Source organism: Anomalospiza imberbis, chromosome 20 (assembly GCF_031753505.1).
Source record: "Anomalospiza imberbis isolate Cuckoo-Finch-1a 21T00152 chromosome 20, ASM3175350v1, whole genome shotgun sequence".
Classification (NCBI taxonomy): domain Eukaryota; kingdom Metazoa; phylum Chordata; class Aves; order Passeriformes; family Viduidae; genus Anomalospiza; species Anomalospiza imberbis.
In genome coordinates this window covers 8,628,610-8,643,421 of record NC_089700.1, presented here as the reverse complement: position 1 = coordinate 8,643,421, position 14,812 = coordinate 8,628,610, and the positions used below count along the sequence as shown (strand labels likewise).

Here is a 14,812-nt window from a genome sequence, read left to right as displayed (position 1 = left end):
TGCTTTGACAGAAAATGTGCTATAATAACCCATTAAATTTATTTCAGTAGCAATACAGATTTAAGTTCAGAATTAGGACATCCTTAGCCTTGCAAGCAAGTTCCTCTCATCTGAATTTAGTCTTAGCCTGGGCTTTTTTATCCTGTTTCCAGGTGCAGCCTCAGTTAGAGGTTGTCTTCTCAGACACTTTTTTGCATCACCGGAGAAATAAAGGTGAGAATCAGAAACATTATGAATCGTAGCCATTACTTCATCATTTATTCCTCCTCTCCTCAGTGGGCTTTACAAACTCTAAGATCATTCAGCTTGCAGTCAGTGTCAGCACCCAAAATACCTGTGAAGCACCAAAGTCCTACCCTGGGAAAAGAGCAGCAATAAGGTTGTGCCCTTGCCACTAGAAAAATTCACTGAGCTTTCCTGAAGCAAGAAGCTGAAGTCAGTAGAGCTCGGTGCTGTTCTGAACACTTTACCTTTGGGGCATTAGCTGCCACTTTTGCTGCCTCTGAATAGTTCCCTTGTGCAAAGAGTGCATTGAATTTCCTGGCAAAGAGCTCCTCGGCCCCTGCCAGGTTGTTGCGGACAGCCATCCGTAAAGCCAGGTCAGGATTCTGCAGCACGTTTGTGATGTAGGGAATGATGTTCTCCTCTTCCACACACACTGAGAGCACCTGAACAAACCACCAGGGAAAACCTCCAGTTAGCCCAAAAATTAAAAGTGAGCCAAAGGCTAAGCTAACTTCTAAGAGGGAAGTTATGGTATTCATGGAAAGTTTTTCATCCCTCGGTAACTCATACTTGTCATTTTATTAAAGAGACCTCTGGTTAGAAAGAACCAATGTCATCCATTGTCTGCATCAAAGCAGGCAATTTATAGTTTAATTGAGGTATTTGCAGAGGTAGAAACACAGGGATACAATGGATCTTTCAGGGATACAGGGATTTTTTAAAACCCCTACTCAATGTCTTAAGTAATCAGTCCTAAAGGATACCAGGAACAAGTCTTCTGCTCTATATTCCCCATGCTCAACAAGCAACACCACCCAAAATCAATCTGGGCTAAAGGCATAGCCGTACAATGTTGTAACTTGTTCATAAAGTAGTTAAGTGAGATGTGTACAGAGATAGAACAGCAAATTTATTTTCGGGCTCATAACATTGTCAGACCTCACACGTTCTGAGCAGAGTTCAAAGTTAACATTTCTGGAAACTTTTAGACATAGACATGAACCCTGCAGTGTATCATGAAGAGCCAGTGGGATTAGCTAAAGAAGTGGCTTCCAGGCCAAGTTTTCTTACTTGTCCCTTTCTGTTGACTCCAATAATTCCAGCTGTTGCTTCGTGCTGTGCAGTAACAAAAATGGTCTCTCCACTGATCCTGTTCATGTAGATACAGGTGCCAGTTTCCAGGTCATACAAGTGGATGTAGCCATACTTTGTTATGAGGAACACCACATCGTGCTTGTCACTGATCTGCAAAACAGAAATAGATCACTCAAATCTGGCACTGGATAAATGAGTTGGTGCTTTTGAGACTCAGCAAACAACTGAGCCATTTCAGGACAGCCAGAAGTGCTGTTTTATTTTTACTTGAGTACTATCACAGCAGAATGACGTTTGAAGAGCTTGAAAAGCAATTAAAACATATGGCTATTTCTTCCATAAATAAGAACATGCTGCTTTTGAATGCTGCTTGTCTCCACCTTTACTTCACCACTACTGAAGCAGGAGCAGCAGTCACACCAGTCACACCAGTTTAGGGCCAACCCTCAGGTCCACATTAACCAGCTGGTTCCCAGTGCCCTGCTCCTGTCACATCCACCAAGAGAAGCTGCAGTCCTGTTTGCAGCTGTCATACCTGCATAGCAACAGGAAAGTCACTTTGTGCTTCAGGAGGAAAGAAGACATCCACAGCTTTCTTTGGAAAGGGCTGATTCCCAGTGGGTGGTGTGCCAACCTCAATGATATGCAGCTGTGCAAGAGATAAGATTAATTCTTGCATCTAATTTATTTAACAATAGATTCAACAATGAAATTACAGCAATTCCCTTGCTGCTCAGCCTTAATCCCAAGTTTATGCAAAGACAAACTAAGTTAATCTTCCTAAATAATTTCACTGGCTGAAGGTGTGGCACTTGGTGTTCATGTACCAGAGGTGAGGGAAACAGTTAAATATGATCTTTAGTTGCCCCTAGTTACTTGGAAGTTTCAGGATTCAGTTGGGTTACTTTAGATCCACTCTTTTAACTTGGTTCACGTTCTACAGAAGACAGTTCTGAAGATGTTTCTCTGAATCTAGCTCTGGTTTTACTGTAACTCACATAATTCTAGCATTAGCATTGGACCACTATTTAGCCTTGCAACACTATTGCTTCACTTTTTTAAAATTTTCATCCAACAATTTGGAAATTAGTTGGGTCTGATACCAGGAATCGGCATCAAAGAAAGATTACCACAGCTCTTCCCTCAAGCTTAGCCTGTGAAGCTGAGAGTCACATGTTTCAAGCGGCTAATTAGGCTGGTCATGACATGCCACTTAACTTCTCCACTCACAGATTCTTGCTACACCAGGTAGTCCAAGCTCTGCATGCACCACATGTCATATCCAGACTGACACATCCTTCACTTTCTTCCTTAAATGCAACTTTTTGCATTAAACCACTTGTTCTCCTGGAAGCAGAGAACCAGGGTGAGTCACTAAAGACGACAATATATTTAGAACCAAGCCTTACCTTACCCCCAGCTTGCCCTCTTACTGCAAAACAGAAGAGAGTGGATTCTTCAGCATTCCCTTCCATCTTGAACTGTGCAAAGCTGGCTGCATGTCCCTCGATGGGCTGGGACACTTTTCTGTCCACAGAGTACAGCTGCATTGCTCCCACGACACGGTTTTGCTACGCAGAAAAGAACAAGTGTCAGGACAAAGAGGCACTGTGACAGTAATTTCATTTAATATTGGTCAATATGCTGCCATTTCAAGCTTCCTCTTACAACAGCATCACTCCAGACTCTTAACCTTGCACTAGTGTTTATATCATTACAAATCCAATTATAATAATGTGAGATTTTCAGTTACACTTAAGTTTGTTATTTGAAGATTGAGACAAGCATTTACATTTAATAAAACAAGCTGATCAGTCCTGTTCCTGTAGAAGGAGACAACAAGACAAGCTCTGGGGTTTCCACACCTTCCTGGAGGTAAAGTACCTGTGCAGATATTCCAGTCAGCAAGAGCCATTTCTGCTTGGCATCAGTTCTGTAGTTGATGATCTGGCAGCCAGCAAGGCTGGAGTGGCGATCAAACATCTTCACGGGCTGGGACTCCCCCTCCATGCTCCAGTGGTAAACTGCATTATCCGTCACGAGGGCAACAGTGTTCAGAGAGATCCACTTCCAAAAGGTGACATCATCTGTCATGGTGTGAGCCTTCATCTTGCTCTTCATCTCAATGTTGAAGATTTGCAGCGTTTTCCCAGCTAGAAGACACGGCATCATTAGCCACGTGACAGAGCAGAAGAGCTGCACTAGGACATTAAACCCTGGGGACTTCCTTCAAGAAAAAGCTGTTCTACACTGGCAGACCTTCAGGGATCAGCTTTCACTTCGAACCAGGCCACACTCCTAGGGCTGATTTTACTGATTTGCCACTACTGAGCAATCAAACAGATGCGGAGAACGGGTTGGTAGGAGACAAAAGCTTCAGCCACACAAATGGGTTGGAGGATACTTGACATACATCAAAACCAGGTTACAATCATGCTGAGGCTCTTTGGAGTTGTGAGGGAAGCTATGTCAGTGGCATTAAAAGCTATGTCCACATCTGTTTTAAATATTAAAAGGGCACAACATGGAACAATCAGGTTGGCAGAGGGCTTTTGTAATTCAGGCTAATTAACCAAAACCTTGGGGTTGCACTAATGGGATACACAGCTACTGACTGCAAACCAGACTGACAGGAACTGTGCAAGGGAAGGAATCTAGTGACCAACACAAGCTCTAGAAGGCAAGAGGAAAAGTTCTCCAAATCACATGGAATGGTGCATACAAACATCCTGAAGAGCCACCTGCAGTCACTTCTATCAGTTTTTATGACACAGTGGCCTAAGAAATTATTGCTTCCTGTTGAGAAGATAAGAAAGGTTTTGACCAGTTCTACTACTTATAGGAAAGAATTATTTAAGCACACATAAGTGTAGCCCAGGAGGGATAGAAAAGATCCCATGAAACTGGATGCAGGCCAGAATATCTGCTACAGTTACTAACTGTAGTCCAGCTTGAAGAAGTCACAGTGCCACAGAGGCAAGTGCCTGCACTCACCAAGGCCTGGTTTCGTTCAAAGGAGTTAGTTCAGCAACTGATGCAAGATGCTGAGTCAGGAGTTTCTCCGGAACTTGGAGAAATCTCTCTACTACAGAGTTACTCAGGCTACAGGCAGCAGTTTGTTTCCACATCTAGTGCAGCTGGAGCTTTAGGGTCAAGGGAGAGGACATTCAGGTAACACATTCCTACATGCTAGGCAAGGTGTATTACAAGGCAAAATCTAGACTTGAGTCAAAAGGGTCAGTTCTGCTCATAAAAACCTCAGTATCAAGATCCCAGTGATTTAAGTACACTTTGGGTTCTTGAGTGGATTAATTTTGGGAATCTTAAGGACTCCCCTGTTTGGGAGGGCATGAAAAACCTCTGAGTTTTAAGCCTTCAGTTGCTTAAACACCACTGTTCAGCCATGTGCACCACCAATCTGAGCCATTTTATTCTGCTTTTTCTTGTCATAAGACACAACAAGTACTAGGTACAGTCAATTGAAGTAACTCACCATCTGCACACACAAGAAAGCATTAAAGTTGTGACAAAACAGTAGCACAGTATTAAAGTCAAAGTCAGGTAACATTGGATACATACAATTCTTTCCATTAGCAATACATGCATTTCTAGAGTGACTGCACTTAAGGCTTTTTGGGCCTCTGAGGGGAAGAGATGGACATTTCTGGAGACTTCAGAGGAATGCTTGTTCTCTGTAACATCAGAGATACCAAGCTGGCTGACCTTGTATTTCCTTCACCACACAAGTCTTCCCTGCATACTTTTACTCCTCTTATCACTGGCTGATATAAAAAATATGCACTGGTTTCTTTCAGCAAGGCCAAACTAAGGCCTTCAGGAATATTTGTCCCCCCCTTCCCAGCCTTACAGCCTTAGTTTTCCTGTCTCTAAGGAAAGGTTTAGCTGATAGACCTTATACTCTTAGATCAGGTCTCACTTCCCTCTAACATTCTTTAAAGCCCACACTTGGCTTCTAGCTCTCCCTGCTCAGAAGCTGCAAGCATTTGGACTGAAGGAAAAAACTCATCCTAATGATCAGCAACATGGCAGGAAGCCTCAGCTGAAGCTCCCTGCCCAGCTGCCTCCAGAAGAACTGAAAATGCATTCAACTTAAGCTCCCATTAAACTGTGGAAAATTGCTACAGGATCCTCCCACATAAATTACCTGGGAGACCCCAGTCACTCATAAACTAGTTCTACAGAAAGCTCTCCATCCACTTCAACCAGCCCTTTATCAGGACTTCATACCTTTCAATGCAATGACTTTACTGGCAGGGTTCATGATAGCACTGTCAGCTGAAATTGGTCTCCGGATTGGGTTGCTGGGGTCATTCATGTCAATGATCACCACTTGAGCCTGCTCTCCTACTTTCTCTCTGATGCAGATGAATTTGTCAGACTCCATTGTCAGAGTGCTGAACCCAATGTTTGCTGGGTTGATGCCCAGATTTTGGAGCTGGAAGAGAAGAAAAAGGTTTAACATTAAGTTATTACCTTGGTATAGCCACAAGTAGCGTTTGTGAAGGTCACAGGGAATATCAGACTTTGCCTTTTTTTGTGACAAAACAGCAATGCTACCCCAAACCAGCACAACACACAGTGTTGCACAATTTCAGTTAAGCCCAGCGGGATTCCTGGAGAAGCAGTCAAGCACTTGGTATCTTGTCTTCAAGGTCCATTTACAACTTAACCATTAAGAACTCAATCTTTGAGCCCCCTCACATGGCTTAAAGCACACTGAACTCGCCATACTGGACTTGCAGCTTCAGCCCTCACTCTCACCAGCTTTCCTCCCTGAACTCATCCACTGGGTTTGACAGCTATCACTATTTCAAGCTTAACATCACACGTGAGGTGTCTGAGCTTTATCTTTATCCCTGTGGAGCTAAAAAAAGCTGCCTGTCTAGCAATTAGCCCAGGCCTGTCTTGCAGCAGGAGGCAGAGCTGGGCACTACTGAAATCACCAATGGCCCCACTTAACACAGGAGTTATCAATAAACCACTTCCTTCTCTGAGCCACGGCCTGCTCCCCTAAGCCTTTCAATGCCCACATTTCTTGTACAGCTTGCAACAAAACACTTTTAGTTAACAGCACTTTTGCAAAGCTGCTGTATGAGGAGGATGTCAGTAGGGAAACAAAGCCTATTGTATTTTTAACAGCAAAAATGCAGTCATGGTCAGTTCATGGTCATATCACACAGATATCCAGCTTGTCCACACCTTAAGAACTCCAGTTTTCTTCTATTAGACAAACTATCAGCTCTAATATTTTGATATTTTTCTTTCTGGAAGACCTTCAAGACCAAGATGTCCCAAGAAGGGCGAGACCTTCAATGCCATTTTAGGCTGATTGTGCTGGTTTGGAGCTCTTATCAGCTGTGCTCTGAACCAGCTCCAAGGAGGCCATGCCCCAGCCGCTCTGCTCCTGCCTGTTTGCAGTTCCTGATAAAGAGGGTTTTACTCCATTTCCCCTTTGCCCAGGCTCCCCAACAGCACATGTGAGGAACAAGTAACATCTCAGCCATGGCACAGCAAGTTAACAGAAGAAGCTTCACAGAAGTCACTTGGATGGATGATCTAGATTACGCAGAGAATATTTTGACAAAAAAGCCAGGAAACTTTTGGATGACAGCATTTGACAGCTATTAAAAAAATAAAAACCAAACCCTAACTCCTTGACAAGTCAGAACTCTTTTACTCAGATTTAAGCAAGTGTTTGAGGTCCAGCATCCTAGAACCTGACCACATGTTTTTCAGCCACTTAGAAGATTTTAAATTCAAGCTCAAAAGTCCCTTTCACACTTTGAGCAGTGCCCTCTAGACCTCTTGCACTGTACATAAGCTAGGGTTATACAAAAAACAATCACACCCCTGCAGGGAGGGAAGGTTTGAAGATGTGGGAGGTTGATCTGGTAGAGCTGGAGTGACTTACTGGGACGTGGCATTTTCTTTTGCTAAGGCTGCAGGCTTAGCAAGTGCCAAATCATTTATCAAGCATTAAATTTCCTCGTTAATTTGGTAGAGGGGGGCGGCTGCAGAGAGCCAAGCACTCTGCCTGGCAATAACTCACAGCACTGCACTCAAAGGGTGTCGACAGAACAAATCAGAGCAGCAAGTCCAAGCAGATGGCAGGACCTCTCAGGGAGGTCTAGACAAAACCACCACACCAAAGGTGCTTGGATATTGCAAGACAGATTTACCTTAATCTCCAGCAAACTGCCATCTGCTAGTGCCAGGTCTGAGGCACTGACCCAGGTGGGAGATGGGAGACACTTTAAATGTCCGTTATCAAAGGTGAGGTATTTCCTTGCAAAGATTTAGAAGACTGGCACAGGAGCTCTGAAGAAAGCCTGGAGAAGTTTTCTGATGGAGGTGCAACCATCAGCAAGGTCTCTAAGTACACAAACTCCTTCTGCCAACATTTCATCTTTCATCTCAACAAACCAAGGGTATGAACCACATCTGCTTCAAGGCTCAGGAAGTTGACTCTGACGGGGACAATCTCTGTGTTTGGTTACACAAGAGTGTCACCAGCCAGGAGTGGCACTTCCTTGCCCAGCTGGTAAAGCCAACAGTGAATTTCTCGGGTGCACAGAACTCCTGAGCAGAGATCATTCCCTGGAATACAGGTTGTTTTCCTGCCCAAACAGGCTGAAGTTCAGGTGAGTGAGGCAGGCATGTTTATAAAGCTAAGCAAAGCAAACAGAGATGAAGATTACTGTTAGGAAACATGACAGCAAATATTTCTTTGAAGGTTTTTATTCTGAAAATTTCAATACTATTCCATGTACAAACTCAGGAGTTGAACTACAACTAAGGAGTACAGGGGTTTATGGCAGATTTTCTACCTCTTCTTCTCTTTATTACAAAGGGAAAGACCCTGGGGGTGCACTAGATCCACTACATTTCACTGATTCATAAACAAAAAAAGAAGGAATTTCAGAGATTGCTATATTTTACTACAAAACCCACTTCCTTGGCTTTTAAGCAGATATGAAAGCAGAACTTGCTAACTGTCCTTGGGCAACTGCTTTACAGTTGGAGTTATTTTACACCACCATTTGTTGGAAAGATCACTTACACCAGACTCCTGTTAGGAATAAAGTGTTCTGTGAAATAGCTGCTCCAGTAGAGTGGAACCATGAAACAGATTGTCAGGGACAGCAGCAACTCTTGTGTTCAGCAGAGCTGTCGCCCCAAAGGACTCATCTCACCCAAGATCAGATACCTCAGTCACTTGCAGGCTCTGCTGATCCAAGGAATTCTGTGATGGCATTTATCTAAGCAGCCCCGAGATGTGAGTCATTGTAACGTAGTAAGGCAATGTCTGATTACCAGAATTGTTCTTTCACTGGAAGATAATTCAAGTGCATTCTTGGTAACTTAGCCAGAGAAGTTGTCACATGTATGGGACATCAAACTGAATGGTAAAACTGCTGACAGGAATCTCTTTGTTGACCCCTTCCTGTAATGTTCCCTTTCTTGTGACAGTCTGCTTAGCTGTCAGATAATTTCTCCTTGCCTACGAGGAAGGGCACGGAAGTGCTGAGCACACATTTCACCTCGACTCTCACACTCAACAGGATATAACCACTGCTCTTGTGGCCACAAGCAGCTGCTCAGCCCCTGCCCAGAGACTCCTTATCTACATGCTGCTAGAAATCACACAGCTGGAAAACACCACTAAACCGGAAAATTCCCTATTTATTTGAGAAGCACTTCAGTGTGTAATGAATCATGTTAACTCTATCCCAGGCCATGCTTTCCTAGGCTTTGACTGACCAAGGCAGACACTTGAGCTGCTCTTTTAATTCCACACATGAAAATTCAGCAAAGCAAACGTAAGTCACACAAAATCGTTTGTGTTTGTGATGCTCTCTTAGTTACTCCCTGCAGTTCTGAGAGTCCCACAGCCAGTCCATGGCAAAGTACTTCATATTTACCAGTGCAAGGTAAGAGTTACAGCTTGTGACAGCCTAGGAAGTCGTGTTTTCAACAGATAAGGGACCTCTCTAACATTCAAGAGCTCTCCTGTTTCTATATCCTTCCTATTTTCTGCCTCACCCTCAGCAGGCTGAGGCATCACCCGCTCTCAGCAGCCACAGAGGTGCTGTGGGACTGCTTCAGTTCCACCACTGAGGCTGTACCTGCTGGAACTGGAGTTCAGAACCACTGAATCCCACTCCCCCTCTTTGGCTGAGGCTCCAATCCCAGCAGAAAGCACTAAATCAGCACAGCCACTAAGGCAGGCAGGGCCCTGCACCTCAGTGCCTGCTGAGGGACATGCCCAGAACAGCTCCTAACTGCTTAACTAATTGCTCCTATCCAATTAGTTGAGACTCACACACTATCTCTCTCTCCACAAGACACTTCAATTCTCTGTTACGTGTTTTCCCTCTGTAGGAATACTCTGAACCTGCTGGCTTTTGGAATTTGGATCCACTAAGAAGCAGAGAGCAAGAATCCCATATAACAGCACTAGGCAAAACAGTTCTCCAATTCCTTACTTGTATTATCAACAGAGGATGTAACTGCTTCCAACTAATGCTGTTACAGCAGAGATTTAGTGGTTTAGGCTGCATTAAACTCACTGTCAGCACAATACAGTGGAAGAATTTTGCTGTTTGTCATGTTTAGAGGAAAGGATTGAATTTGGATATTTTGTTCTATGATGCCTTGGCTGTCCTGTTTTAGTCTCTGGCACAGCTGTGATTCCAAGAGCCATCCAAGCACCACCACACCAGAACAGCACAGCTGCCATTCAGGTTTGCTCCATCAATGAACAATAGATACAAACCCCCTTTTCCTAGTGTTAGAAAAGCAGTTCTGTCTTGGTATCAAGAGCACAGCCTGAGCTGGCAGTTTTCTCTGCACTGTCTTACAAAAATATTTAGATTCAGAAGAGTATTTATTAATGCCTTAATTCAGTACAGCAGTGGGCCTGGTCCAAGTTCAAAGTTTAAATATTTCAGGGTAGCTTGGTCAAATTAAGTGGCAATCACAGTTCAACACCTACTAATTAGTCTGGTTCCTTCTCACTCATCAAGAACCTGTCATCTTAGAAAAGCTCCACTGACCCACCACAGTAAGCAGTTGTTTTACTTTCACCCTCAAACACACACAGGCACATTTCAGGAATCCCTGAAGCCTGGATAGGAGCAACCAGATTTGCAATCATCCCACACACTGAACTCTGATCTCCCACTACATACACAGTGGATTGTTTCCTCATAGCCACTCTGGAGAAAAAAAAAAAAAAAAGAGAAAAAAAAGAAGCGGCTATATAAAGTTTTATAACACGAGCTTTGATAGCACAGGAGTCAGGTTCCTCCTTGAAAATTCCCAAGGAAAGTTTCTGCACAGCCTGTTGTTGATGTTCCTAGGTGGCAAGGCAGGGGTGTACAACAGACACCACACAGATAACAGCCTGCACACCTGGGGCTGCTGAGATTGCAGAGCTTGTGACTCCGACAAACAAACCCTGGAACCTGACAACACTTTTTGGTTTTACACTCCCCAGAAAGCTCCCTCCTCCCTACCAAGTTACCTACTCGTCCAAAGTACACCTTTAGCTCCAATTTGGGGTACAAAGCACTGTGCCCCCAAGAGATGAGGCATTCAGGAACAAGGTTTCTGGAGCTTTCACCTTTTCATTCCCAAATCACAGGGCCAAGCTGCCAACAGCAACAGCTAATGGACTGGCTTGAAGCTGAACACCAGGACAAGCTTTGTACTTGAGCATTTTTTAACCTCCAATAACGAATCTGTGGAGATCCAGGATCACACTGTGTGTATTGATTGATTTCAATAATAGCCTGCAAGAACTTTCTCATTCAAATCCATCACCTGCTTTTTATGGCTAAGGCTCCAGCTGGGTACCTCATCTTTCACTAAGAATCACTACAAACTTGCAGATGTTGCACAACACCTGTAAAACAAGTTTCCTAGACAATGTGGGTCAGGTACAGTTCAAGAAATTGTATTCTTGAGTCCACTAAGACTTCCTAGGAGCAGCCTGGATAGCAAAAACATTGCAATATCAGTGTTTCTGCTCCCAGAATTTATGTCAGGAACCTCAGCAGAAAAGCAATTAACTCCTAGAATCCAAATTCCTCTGAATTTTTTTTTCAGTGAAATGAAAGGAGGAAGTTCAAAGGCAAGAGCCACGTGCAGCCAGGCTCAGAGGGGTGCACACCCATCCGAGAAAAGATCGGCTCCTGTGTGCAGCTGTAAAAGATACTGGTTCAGCCAGTGCTCCACACTGAAGAGGTACAGGCAGAGAAAAATGCAAATTCAACCCCAAATAAACAGATAGATCAGTCTGGAGGCAGAACGGTCCTGTTCCGCCGTAGTGCTGGCCTGAAAGCTCCCAGCACTTCTGGCGTGAAGCAGATGAGTTTCATTATGTAACAGTACTCATGTCATTAGAGACCTGGCAGTGGGTCACATGCAAGGTTTGGGGCTTAAATAATGCACAAAGGTGCACTGCCACAATGCTTGATGGAGAGTTGGGCTGCCCAGAGCGAGGGGTTTCACCTGAGTGCACAGAACCTCCTCAGGACCTGGGTCTGGGCTTTGCCACCACCAGGACAAGGCACTGGCTTGGAGGTGAAGCTCCGGCCAATTCCTGAGATTCTCCTGTCAGTGCTGCTCGGTACAGGGACACCTAAACTATGAATTCTGGCCTGCTTTTAAACTGATATTGGAGTAAAATCATTCAGTGCTCAGCTACACACCTGAACAACCACCAAAGCAGTGTTTATTTAGACACTATGATCAGCTGTAGCCTTCAATTAAGTATTCCGCAGTGTTTCGTTTAAAAAGGTGCCTAGAAATGAACTGCTTTCCGTTTGAGTTAGGAAAAAAAAGTCACTGTAAATCACGCAAACCCATCACTACGTGTTTGCCCACCACAGCCGCAGTTATCTGAACACAAACTAAACACAGACACTGGCACCACATGCCACCGGAAGACCTTGGCCAGGTGTGCCAGCTTTTATTAGACAAATTCTCCTCAAAAAAACAACAAAAACCACGCTCCTCGGGGTGAAACCGAGCTTAGTAACACCGTGGCTCGTAGCCCTTCGCCCTTCAGACCTGTCAGATAGGAAGTGCCCGTTGCACAACTGGATCACCACTTCCAGACCCCTCCCTGCACTCACTGCTCCGGGAGGTAACCCCGCACTCCCGCCTGGGACGCGCCGCCAGCGCCTCCAGGAAGTCACCTTAGAGAAATTGAATGCCATCACTCGGAAATCAACTATTAGCATGTGGTTGTGGCGCGATGAGAGCCAGAGCTGGTCTTGGGGAGAGGCCGGCGGACACCAGAGCTGGCACCTGGGCACCTGCACTGCCACAGCTGCACTGCAGGGAGCCGCAGCAGCTCCCACGTTTCACTGCAATACGTGCTTTTTCTTCCAGAAAATGACATTCCAAGCGGGAACACCGGCAGAACGGTTCAGCCCGTCCTCAGAACCACAGAGGCTTTAACACCATTCACACAGACAGAATTAAGCGGCACACGGACGCAGCCCGGCCACCTGCCCGGCTCGCCCCCCGTGCCTCGCGGACCCCGCGCTGGGCCGGGATCTCCCCCTGGCGCCGCTCCGGCAAGCGCAGAGGAGCCACCCGCGCCCGGCCCGCACCGCCCGGGCACCGCGCCAGCCTCGCCCACCCCGCCGGGGCACCGGCAAGGGCGGGATGGCCGGGCCGGCCCCTCCCGGGAGGTGCCCTTCGGGAAGCGCTCCCCGAGCCGGACGCCGGCAGGGCCAGCGCCCCGCCGAGCGCGCCCGGCCGCCGCGCGGCCCTCACGGAGGCACCGCGGGCAGGCCCGGCGCGGCTCCCGCGGCACCGTCCCCGGGCGGCTCCCCCAGCGGAGCGCGGCCCCGCTCCGCCCGCCCCCGCGCCCACCTGGAGATGCTCCTGGAAGCGGATGGGCAGGATCTGGGCCATGGCGGCGGCGGGGCGCTCCGGGCCGGGCCGGGCTCAGCGGTGCGGGCGGAGCGGGGCCGCGATGGCGGAGCGGGGCCGTGCGGAAGCTGCCCCCGCCGGCGGAAGGAGACCGCCGCGGAAGGATACCCGCACCTGCCGCCGCCGGGCCGGGCCGCGCGGAGGGATCCCGGCGAGCGGCGCCAATGGGAGCGGCGGCTGTGATGCGCCGCCGGAAGGGACTATTTGGGGACGCGTCACTCCCTCCCTGCCTTCCCCGGCCTTTTTTTTTTTTTTTTTTTTTTTTTTTTTGCCACATCATGCGACCGAGGGGCGGCGGCGTCACTTCCGCCCCGCGCGCGCGCCGTCACGTGGGGCAGGGCGGCGCGGCCGGGCAAGGTGACACCGGGGGGACACCGGGGAGACACCGGGGGGACAACGGGGATACACCGGAGAGACACCGGGGAGACACCGGGGGGACACCGGGGGGACACCGGGAGACACCGGGAGACACCGGAGAGACACCGGGGAGACACCGGGGGGACACCGGGAGACACCGGGGGGACACCGGGGGGACACCGGGGGGACACCGGGGAGACACCGGGGAGACACCGGGGGGACACCGGGGAGACACCGGGGAGACACCGGGGGGACAGCGGGGAGACACCGGGGGGACACCGGGGAGACACCGGGGAGACACCGGGGGGACACCGGGGGGACACCGGGGGGACACCGGGGGGGACACCGGGGGGAGCCCCTGGACCACCCCCCCCCCCCGGGGTGCCCCTGTCACCGGCATGCCATGGACACCCCTGCCCCCGCCGCGGGGCGTCCCCTCCTTGGGGACACTGAGGGGACAGGGATGTCCCCGCCACAGCAGGATGCGATGGATCCCACCCCCTCCTCCCAGGGTGTCCCGGTCATCGGGATGTGGTGGAGCCACGTCCAGGGGACAGGGGTGTCCCTGTCACTGGGATCTGATGGATTCCCCAGCCCCCGCTGTCCCTGTCACCATCGTCTCATGGGTTCCTCTCCCCCTGGTGTCCCTGTCCCTGGGATCTGATGGATCCCTCCTCCCGAGGGATCTGATGGATCCCCCATCCCCTGCTGTCCCTGTCCCCAGAATCTCACAGATTCCCCATCCCCCGGTGTCCCTGTCCCCAGGATCTGGTGGATCCCCCATCCCCCGGTGTCCCTGTCCCCAGGATCTGGTGGATCCCCCATCCCCTGCTGTCCCTGTCCCCAGGATCTGGTGGATCCCCCATCCCCCGGTGTCCCTGTCCCCGGGATCTCTCAGATCCCCCATCCCCCGGTGTCCCTGTCCCCAGGATCTCACAGATCCCCCATCCCCTGCTGTCCCTGTCCCCGGGATCTCAGGGATCCCCCATCCCCCGGTGTCCCTGTCCCCAGGATCTGGTGGATCCCCCATCCCCCGGTGTCCCTGTCCCCAGGATCTCACGGATTCCTCCCCCTGCTGTCCCTGTCCCCAGGATCTGGTGGATCCCCCATCCCCCGCTGTCCCTGTCCCCGGGATCTCTCGGATCCCCCATCCCCCGCTGTCCCT

The 14,812-nt window shown here is 48.5% G+C and overlaps 1 protein-coding gene across 2 annotated transcripts in view; it reads right to left on the bottom strand.

Moving 5' to 3' along the window:
* Positions 1–13,392, bottom strand: part of CLTC (clathrin heavy chain) — a 29,577-nt gene extending 16,185 nt beyond the window's left edge. For both annotated transcript variants that reach the window (XM_068210642.1, XM_068210643.1), the window contains exons 1-7: positions 13,231–13,392; positions 5,569–5,776; positions 3,205–3,473; positions 2,730–2,891; positions 1,856–1,969; positions 1,297–1,470; positions 471–668 (exon numbers count right to left, since the gene is read on the bottom strand). In XM_068210642.1, coding sequence (XP_068066743.1) covers positions 471–668; positions 1,297–1,470; positions 1,856–1,969; positions 2,730–2,891; positions 3,205–3,473; positions 5,569–5,776; positions 13,231–13,272 — 1,167 coding nt within the window. In that variant the 5' untranslated portion in view covers positions 13,273–13,392. The remainder of the gene's footprint in view (positions 1–470; positions 669–1,296; positions 1,471–1,855; positions 1,970–2,729; positions 2,892–3,204; positions 3,474–5,568; positions 5,777–13,230) is intronic.
* Between the last annotated feature and the right edge of the window lie 1,420 nt (positions 13,393–14,812).